We start from the raw sequence: 9,531 nt of genomic DNA, 5'->3' as shown, positions 1-9,531 counted from the left end.
AGTTAGTTTTTCGAAAATTTTGGAATTTTAGTCAACACTTCAGCATTTTATAGCGTTATTGGACACTGATAAGCATCATATACAATTTATTTTATTTTTATTGTTGATTTTTTTTAAAAAAAGGTAATATATCAATTTTAATATTTTATTATGACATGATTATTACATGCTGGTTCAACCATAATTAAGTTGACTATAGAACAAGTGAGCCTTTGCGGCTTTGACCTTAGCATTTGTTTCTCCTTCTCCAATCCCACCGAAAACACGCAATAAAGTCGATTTTTTACATTCAAAATATAGTCTTTGTCATGCTGGTTTTTGATCTATTACTATTCAAGACATATCTTTTATAGGACTACGGCATGTTGGTCTTTCTGTTCCCTCAAGAAACAGTCTTCCTTCTGCTTCTCTCACCCAGGCCCCCGTGATATATGTGTGTGTGTGTGTGTGTGTGTGTGTCGATTATATTTTGCTATTGTTAGTCGTGAAGGCGCTGTATCAAAGCGTTAGATTCATCGCTTCTTGTTGTTTGGTTATTGGTGGGAGGCTCTGGGAATGTCGCAGAAGAGGCAGCAACAAGAGGAGGGCACTCCTCCTCTTGATGATAAGCGTTCGAGGAAATCTCCTTGTTTTAGTAGGTATAGTAGAAGACGATGGAAGTCAGTTTCTTGGGTTGCTTTTTTTGGGTTTTTGAGAAATCAATAGCTCTGTCAGTGAATGTAGTTTTGTGGGTCTCAAGGTTCTTGATGGGATTTTTCATGGTTTTTGGTGGAGTACTATTTGATAATTCTTGTTTAAATTTATGAGTTTATTGATTGTTGCTAAGAGTTTTGGGAATTTGAAGTGAGATGTCTAAATGGCTTTCTTTTCAGAATGTTTAGTTTCAAACTGTATTTGAAAAAGTATAAATCTAAAAGGGGATGAATTGTTTATGTGCTAATCATGCATTGATGAAAGAGTAAATTGTCTTGATCAGTTGATGCTTTATAGGGATGAATTTTCTTTAGCAAATGTGTTATCTTCCTAAAAGAGATTATGATAAGTAGCAAAATGAGTATTTGGATGCATGGTTATACTAGAAACGAGAAAGACTGGAGCTTGAGATCACATTACTGGTGTGGGGGAGTAATATGAGAACTCAATGGTTATTAGATGATTCTAAGTAGACTTTTACGTGCACCTTTACGACATATCTTTATTATTCTGTAAGAAAGGGTTAATATTCTGTGTTTTATACCATTGTCATTTTAAGTGAAAAATTAAGCTGGAATGAAAATGCTCGTAACCAGTTCAAAGGAGCATCAATCTTATTGGATGCTGTAGGGCCAAGTTGAGTTTGGTGTAGTTTCTATCTTGTTAGACTGTTGGCTATATTGATTCTTTCTTTTTGGTACTTTTCATAGTACAGTGCTGGATGTGATGACCCTGCAGAGATTACAAAATCTCGTAAACCCAGTTTTGGAGCCTCTGATTCGTCGAGTTGTAAGTTAACTTGAATTGTTATTCAGCAATATATATACACATATATTCCTATTATTGATAAAAATTCCGATAGTAGCTCCTCTTTTTTCCATTTAAATGATAAGTGTAGAATTAGGTTACTCGGTTACTTATATCACTCTGCGTCTCAGGTGTATAAACTGGTTCAGCTGAATAATCCTCACCACTGAACTTGCCACAAGATTCTTGGATTCAACACTTAAGTCTTTGATATGCTAAAGACTAGAACCTTTTGTTTGTGCCATATTTTTCATAACAATATATTGTAGAAAAATGCTCTTGTTTTTGCTACTGGTTTGAAGGAAGGATAATGCTTCGAACCTATTTTGACACTTGGTTAATGTCTTGTGTTTCAAGATCAGCTCTAGGAAAGTGATGCTGTGCTTGCACATATAGTCATTCATTATTTTCTTTCTTATATTCTGTTGTTATATGGTGATGTATTTCTCTGGGATTTCACTGGTTAGATGTATACGTGCATACGTGATACAAATATCTACAGTTGGATACGCTGATTTACTTTGCAAATATGTACCCTATTTCGTGCTTCTTTTCTTAGGATAGACTCTGATTGGTGAAGAATGCATGAATCCGAATATTGAGTAGTTTGTTTTATTTTGAGCATGCAGGTCAAGGAGGAAATGGACTCGGCGTTAAGAAAATATATAATCAGTATGAAACGGTATGGTATCAGGTCTTTTCACTACGCTCTCTCCTTCATTTTGTAGTATATTAATTCATATGCCCTTCTGCCTTATGGTTCTAATGTACAGGAATTGTGGGAAAGATATACAACCTCCTGAGTCGAGGAGTTTAAAGTTACAATTTTCAAATGCTATATCACTTCCAGTGTTTACTGGAACTCGTATTGAAGGAGAAGGTTGCACCAGTATGGAAGTTGCTTTAGTTGATATACCTACCGGGCAAGTTGTTTCTAGTGGTCTTGGATCCTCTTGCAAGGTGGAAATTCTAGTTCTTGAAGGAGATTTTGATGTTGATGACAGAGATAATTGGACACTTGAAGAGTTCAGGAATAATATAGTGAGAGAGCGGGAAGGAAAGAAGCCTCTTCTAACTGGGAATGTGATCTTCATTCTTAAAGATGGAAAGGGATTGGTGGGTGATGTTTCATTTACGGATAACTCAAGCTGGACAAGAAGCCGTACATTCAGGCTGGGGGCTCGGTTGATTGATGATGTTGGTGGCATCAGAATAAGAGAGGCGAGATCAGAACCCTTTGTTGTCAGAGATCATCGTGGAGAGTGTCAGTTCTTCACTTCTACACTTAATCAATCTTTTCTTATGACTAGTCCTTGCTGTTTCTTATATGATTTCCCTATACTAGCTCAGTAATGAATGATATTCATGTTGGCTTGACCATCAAAATGAATCTCTATGTATCGCATGTCTGAATGATGATGTGCTAATTTATCTTAGTATGTTCTACAGCTTTGTAGATTCTTATCATGCTTTTCCTGTTCGCCGTTGGGCTTTTTTCTATTCCAATGTTGCTTTATTATCAACAGCAAACGTTCCAATGTTCATATCAAGAGTGTTTATGATTAAAACATTAGAGTTTACTCATTTTGAATTTTGTGAAACATGAAGAAACCAGAATTGCTAAGTAGCCTGGATTCTTTGCTGATGTTGCCTCAAATCTCCTTGTTCATCGTCGTTTTTGGTTTTCTTTGTTTAAGATGTTTATATGGGCTCTCTCATGTTGCATGTACCCATACATTCATTATAGCCGATGAAATTGGGCAAGCCAGATTACTAGAAATAAATACGCATTTATTTAGAATTATGGATAGATTTGTTAGCCTAAAGTGATTAATGCGACGATATTGATTCATCCTTTTCATCTTTTTTTCTTTAAAGTATACAAGAAGCACCACCCTCCATCTCTTTCTGATGAAGTTTGGCGGCTAGAAAAAATTGGCAAAGATGGAGCTTTTCACAGACGTCTTAGTAGAGAAGGAGTTAACACCGTGCAAGACTTCCTGGTTTTACTCTCTTTAGACCCCACGAAGCTTCGAAATGTAAGATATAACCAAACTCATCTTGTGTTTATATTAGGGATTGCATACTTCAAATGGTACATCTCATTTAAAAATCATACATTCTATTCCATCCTGGATGTATGTGGATTGTGGAGTTTATGATGTTATTGGCTTATTTACAGTTATTGACTAGTAATAGTAACAGTGTGTGAAAATGTTCCAGATCCTTGGGACCGGTATGTCTGCTAAAAAGTGGAAAACCACAATGGAGCATGCTCAGACATGCGTTCTTGACAAAACATTATACTTGTACAACTCTCCTACATCTCTGCAAAAGAACAGCGTTGTCTTTAATGTCATCGGACAAGTGACAGGAATGTTCTCGAACAGCCAGTATGTGCCCACGGATAAGCTGTCAGAAGAAGAAAAGGTACCCTTCTCTTCTTCTGAGTTCAGCAATTTATTTCAACGCATAGTGCCTCTGCATTTTGTAACCAAGCCGAAGTTTCTTTATCTCAGGTGAATGCTCAAGAGTTGGTTATCTCTGCATTCGGAGATCGTGAGAAAATTGTCACATTAGCCGAGTCGTCCTTAAATATGCCTACCTCATCATGCTCACCCGATGCTCAAATGTCCTCAAACTTGCTACCAGAGGGTAGTTGCCATCAAGATTCAACTTCTCAATCCAGTTACTTGCAACAAGATCCTTCTTCTCTCGATTTTATGCCGTCCTTTAGAGACTCGACTAGCTTTGATTATTACTTGCACGGGGATGACGCAATGGAGATCAGGTACGACCAACCTCTGAGTTTCCCTTGTCAAGTAGCAGACAGCTTCATCTCCGACCCTGAACCCATGGGTCAATCATTCTGTGATACCGAGCATTTTAGTTACTTTGAGGAAGATTTTCCATTGCAGAGTTCCAATTTGGAACTACCAGCTGATTTACATAGCGCCATTGATGCTCTTATCCCGCGATCGGTTGTTCACATCGACAGAGCTCAGAGATGGTGGAATGTCTTATTCTGTGTGTTAAGATGGCTCTTCTCCATAAAAAGAATCATTGCAAGAAAAACTCGAGTTAGAGCAAGACCTCCACCACGCGATGTTGTTAGTACATGTGTTTCTTGAAACAGTTAACGTCACCGATGTGGTACTAGTACTAGTTGATGTGCTCTGCCCGGCTAGACGTTGTGTGCAGTTTATCTGGCAATAAGAGTGTAGGAATTTCTTGGAGATGTCTATACAGATGTTCGATTAAATCGTCCTCCGGTGCCTTCAGGTGATTGAAGGTGAAAATTCTTCTACTTGAAGCTGTGACTGATAACAGTTAAGGCAGCCCTGGTCTAGTTTTGGGGGGTTTTCGATCCTTTAAAATAAACGTTTATCAGTTTGATGTTAAAATATAATTAATTATTGAAAAATAAATTGAAAAATATATTTTTTGTTTACAACTTTTGCTTTTGAATGTTTAACTTAAGTTGGTCTAAATCTGTAGTTATAAGTGGTTAGCTATCAATTTTTGCAACTTATTAATAAAATTACAAATATTAAATTATTATATATATATTACAATTACTTTTCTGGATATTTGGCATAATTACAAATGCCCCCTTATTATTTAAAAAATTATCAATGTTCACTTGATTTTAATGGCTATCTAATAATTAGCCCAATACTTAGATTTTCATCCATTTTTTGTGATGAACATAAATAGACAATTTTTTTTTATAATTTTTAAAAAAATTTCATCCACATTGCTGGCTTTTTTTAATGTTAAAAAAATAAAAAATACAGTGGAGGTAAAGTTGACAATTTTATACCTCTATCCAAGTATTACATAATTTCATTAAACACCAAGGGGATATTTGTAACTTTTCAAACAACGATAGAGTACCCATAATTACGTCAGATCTCACGGGAGGTCGTTGTAATTTGCCTTAAATTATTTTTCAAAACACACCTACACTCAGAAAGTAGATTTATTGCGAACATCCTTTTAATTTTACTAGATTGAAATTTTATGAATACCCCAAGAAAATAAATGCCTCTTGGAAAAAGTAAACCTATCCATGAATAATAAATAGTAAGAAGACTCGTTGTGAAATATAGATAGGAAAAGAGAGATTTTGAACATAACTTTCTTGATATTTGATTTTGAAATGTGTAATACTAAAAAATATAAGGTTGAAAAGGTCTATTATAGTAATGTTAATATTGTATAATAGATATCCTAAATACATGTAAAACAATATCAATGGCATGCAACGCCTGTACTTCTTTCTAATATACTCAAACAAATACTTAGACAATATGCCCAGAATCAGAATGAAATTATATGAAGAAATCACAAAGCTGTTATTCAGTCCGTAGATATGTAATAAAATATTTTTAGTGGCTATGGCAAGACATTTTCATTATATAACTCTTGAAAGAGTAATTATTACAAAGAAAATATGATATGGGGTCGTAAGTTCTAGTAATAGCCTGCTAAATATGGCTCCTTGAAGGCCGCACGACAACTTGTGCTCACGTAAACAAGCAAGATATATATAGCCCATAATATAATTACACTGTTGAAGACATCTACGTTTTACAGACCTTGTTGTCTTCACATAATTCTTTCTGCAAAACAAGCAAAGAAAGGTAACTTAGATATTGAATCTTTTATTACAAATACAAGGATGAACTCTAGAGCTGTTGCATAAATGTATAAATGGATGAAGACTGAAAATATGCGGACCTTCTTCCTCCGTGCCTCCAGGACTTGTTCCAGAGGTGGTCGGCCTGTAAAAGGATAGATAATTTCATAAATGGATGAAGACTAAACATATGCTTCACCCTCTCATTTATAGTCTATTTACACAAACCTGTCTTTTGAATAATTATAGAAACCACCTCTGGTAGCCAAAAAGCATGGGTGGTTTGTGTAATGATGTTGACTTTTCTGGAGAGTGTATGTGTAGTTTTTTTGAAAAGTAGGGGTGGTTTGCGTAAATGATTTAATATTTTGAGTGGGTGTAAGTGTACTTTTTCAATAGACCACAGGTCAATGAGTGTAGGTGCAGCAGAACCTATTTCATGCTTGTTGACTAAAAATATAGACTTCCATAACAAAATTCACACCCCTTGCGACGGAGACATGGAAGACGATAGCTTAACGGCAAGTTTTTCATATTTTAGAATAAGACCCATGCATGTTACAAAGCTACCAACCACAGAGAAACTTTAGTTTGGACAGGGTTTAGCTGCGGCGGTGCATTACACTTGCCATATAGTTGTTGTATTATCTTAGAATGATAACTATAATAACATTTTACAATATGAATCATTAGATCGCCCAGACTATTGGGTTACAGAGCCTGCCCCAACATCACTTTCAGGTCCAGCAATCGAGGATCCAACTCTCTTAGTATAAATAGTTGATGAGTGATGTTTTAATGGAATTGATTCGAAACTTTCCTAGTAAAAACCGACCTTAAGCAACTGTGAACATAGGAGAATTCTCCAAACCACGTCACTCTTTCGTTTTCCATTTAATTTCTTTTCATGTTCTTTGCACACGTTCACGGTCTGTTGAAAAATGATTCCTAGCACAAACTTGATTCAAGTAAAAAGTTTTCTAGATGACATGCTACTTTGAAGATAACAATTTCGAAATTTTCAACCGGAAACAAAAAACTAAACACGTAGATAAGCAAATAGATCTAGATATAGAAGAAAGCGAGGAAAAGCACCTGTTATTTGAAGACGATATTTAGCCCAAACAGCGTAAATGGCGTCTGCAATGCTTGCAATCTGTAAATGTGTTCTTTCATAGTTAGGAATTCATTCAAATATCCAAGAAGCTACAGATCGAGGAAAGACATGCCAGAAATTCATACTACAGGGGTGTTTGCAAAAATTTAATTGAAGTGCTCTTCAACTTTTCTAAAACAATACCAAGCATAAATTGTTCTTTTATCAAACACTACATTCCTAGTTTTTTACCACTTTTCTATCTAATGACTTGTGTTAAAACTACATAAATTCAAAACTTTTGAAGAACACAACGTTGTGCAAACACTCTCATCGCCATAAGTTGTCAAACCATAGTTAAGGTGTACTTACAGGTTCGTATTTGGTAATGGCGTAAACCCATCCTAAATCAACCGCTTCATACAGTTTTCTGAATGCCTGCGTAGATAGATTATTCTCCTCTGTTATAGTGTTCAACATTAGGAGTCACGACTCTAGAATACATAAGTAATTCAATATATTTTAGCATGACATACATAAGAAATCCACAACCAAAATACATCACCAAAAAAATTCAAAAAAGAACAACTGAAAAGGACAACAATGTCATAGCGAAACTAAGATAGAGTTCAGATCTATCGTTACCATATCTAAGATTGTGAATCTTACAATTTTTTGTTCCTATTGTAAGATGATACTTGCCCTTATTAAACTAGGATATACATAGACATCAGAGGAAAAAATGGAATAACAACTATCCAAAAAGACAAGTGTTAATATGAAACTAAGACAGATTTCAAAGTAGAAACTGATAATACAGATAGATATGCACCTCAATATCTGTTACAACAGTTCCGTCTGATAGAATTGCATGAATTCGGCCCATTACCTAAACTTGAACAAACAAACCAACGTCATCAAACAAGATACTGTATTTGTTCTCGAACGCATAAAATTAGCATTTATCTGAAGTTCTTGTGCATGATTGACAAAACCAGTTAAAACATAAACGTAAAAAACATTGAACCACAACGAAGGTCCATGAACAACAGCAGAGTAATCAAAAGACTAGAGACCACTAAAGTACAAGAATGAGTTTGCAAGAATGTAAGGAAGCATACAGTTTCATAATCAAGCCCTTGATTATCCTCCGGACTATATTCATCAGAACTTATGTCCACAAATTTGATTGTCCCATAATTTGCATTCCTCTCCCTTAGCATATCAACCTAACAACAAAAAGATCCAGGACAAATTCCACTTCAAACTCATCAGTAACCATAGGAATCATCATCGTAAGAATCAAGAAACATCATTAATCCACTCAAAATCAAGGAAAAATCTCATTTTCTCCAACATTTTCATGTACCTCCCTCATACATAATGGACAGTCCCCATCATAAAGCATCTTAATCTTCCAATTTTCTGATGATGGCCTCTGAGTGTCTTTCTTAGCAGCCACAGGATCTGCAGCTGTTCCATTTATAGCCCGAATCGAAAATTTCATTCCTGGAAACCGACATATAACATGTTCACTACACCAGAAAAAGAAGCAAAATACAACCTTCTCAACAGCCCAACACCAAAAAGTGCTGTTTTTCAGTTCCATCTACTCAAAACCTCAGTCCAAGACAAGAAAAAATAGGAAAAACTGACAAAAATCTAAATTCACAACACACAACACATAAAGCCCGGATCTTTTCAAAACTAAATTCAAGAAAAGCCAGAAACCAGTCATATCATAATGATTTGTACATACCCGATTGATGATAATGAGGAAAAGGGGTTGTTCTTGGAAAAAGGTTTGAAGCAGAGACATCATATGTTGTTCCGAGGTAACGAGGGACTGAGAAGAGGGAGGTCTTTGCTTGTCTTCCGACACAGATTGCCACTCTGAAAGCCATTAAACTACTTCTTGCTTCGATCAAAAGGAAAATATATATTGCTGCATTTTTTGGTGTGATTGTCTGTGTATGTGGGAATAGGCCTTCTTTCTGTTCTTTCAAACGGTTTTCTGTTACGTGGCCTCACCTTCTTCATCAGAATGATTCCACGGTTCGGGTTGTCCTATAATCGGGTCAAGACCCGACTTCTCAAGATCAAACTCGGGCTCAATTATTTTTTTATTATAAAAATAATATTTTTTTTAAAGATAGTAATATAATTGTGACGAGCACTCAATTTTTTTTAATAATTAAAGTGTCCAGTCGTGGACAACATCCACAACTGGACACATAATTTTTTTTAAAAATAATTCCAGAGTCGTGGATGACAACCACGACTTCAAGTCATG

General features: G+C 35.6%; 2 protein-coding genes across 6 annotated transcripts; one reads left to right on the top strand and one right to left on the bottom strand.

Moving 5' to 3' along the window:
* The first annotated feature begins 250 nt into the window (after nt 1–250).
* On the top strand, nt 251–4,954 carry LOC105168724 (calmodulin-binding protein 60 A). Of its 5 annotated transcripts, XM_088883045.1 has the most exons (8): nt 251–638; nt 1,404–1,482; nt 2,130–2,182; nt 2,274–2,764; nt 3,379–3,539; nt 3,724–3,930; nt 4,020–4,291; nt 4,419–4,954. In XM_088883045.1, exons 1-8 carry the CDS (start codon nt 556–558, stop codon nt 4,534–4,536), a joined length of 1,464 nt encoding a protein of 487 aa, XP_088739171.1. In that variant the 5' UTR covers nt 251–555; the 3' UTR covers nt 4,537–4,954. The 5 variants fall into 5 exon arrangements, with proteins under 5 accessions (XP_088739171.1, XP_020551325.1, XP_011087167.1 ...); XM_020695666.2 differs by having other exon boundaries at nt 252–634; nt 1,409–1,482; nt 4,020–4,954; XM_011088865.3 differs by having other exon boundaries at nt 252–638; nt 4,020–4,954.
* Nucleotides 4,955–5,876: 922 nt separating this feature from the next.
* Nucleotides 5,877–9,250, bottom strand: LOC105168723 (Putative thiol-disulfide oxidoreductase DCC). Its single transcript, XM_011088864.3, has 8 exons — nt 8,998–9,250; nt 8,608–8,747; nt 8,360–8,467; nt 8,071–8,127; nt 7,611–7,676; nt 7,238–7,298; nt 6,244–6,287; nt 5,877–6,125 (listed from the first exon to the last, which is right to left on the bottom strand). The coding sequence occupies exons 1-8, from the start codon at nt 9,140–9,142 to the stop codon at nt 6,087–6,089; spliced, it is 660 nt and encodes a 219-aa protein (XP_011087166.1). The 5' UTR covers nt 9,143–9,250; the 3' UTR covers nt 5,877–6,086.
* Nucleotides 9,251–9,531: the final 281 nt, after the last annotated feature.

The sequence above is a fragment of the Sesamum indicum genome, linkage group LG8, assembly GCF_026168435.1.
Source record: "Sesamum indicum cultivar Baizhima isolate 11 linkage group LG8, ASM2616843v1, whole genome shotgun sequence".
Taxonomy (NCBI): domain Eukaryota; kingdom Viridiplantae; phylum Streptophyta; class Magnoliopsida; order Lamiales; family Pedaliaceae; genus Sesamum; species Sesamum indicum.
This window is presented reverse-complemented; position numbering and strand designations above follow the sequence as displayed.

What these genes read in the sequence shown, in the direction of transcription:
- LOC105168723 (XM_011088864.3), bottom strand. Translation starts at nt 9,142, where the DNA reads ATGGCTTTCAGAGTGGCAATCTGTGTCGGAAGACAAGCAAAGACCTCC. An exon ending in AAGGGCTTGATTATGAAACT is followed by an intron (nt 8,128 to 8,359) that starts GTATGCTTCCTT and finishes GTTCAAGTTTAG; the next exon opens with GTAATGGGCCGAATTCATGC. An exon ending in CCATTACCAAATACGAACCT is followed by an intron (nt 7,299 to 7,610) that starts GTAAGTACACCT and finishes ACACATTTACAG; the next exon opens with ATTGCAAGCATTGCAGACGC.
- LOC105168724 (XM_011088865.3), top strand. Translation starts at nt 556, where the DNA reads ATGTCGCAGAAGAGGCAGCAACAAGAGGAGGGCACTCCTCCTCTTGAT. An exon ending in AAATCTCCTTGTTTTAGTAG is followed by an intron (nt 639 to 1,403) that starts GTATAGTAGAAG and finishes TACTTTTCATAG; the next exon opens with TACAGTGCTGGATGTGATGA. An exon ending in TATATAATCAGTATGAAACG is followed by an intron (nt 2,183 to 2,273) that starts GTATGGTATCAG and finishes TCTAATGTACAG; the next exon opens with GAATTGTGGGAAAGATATAC.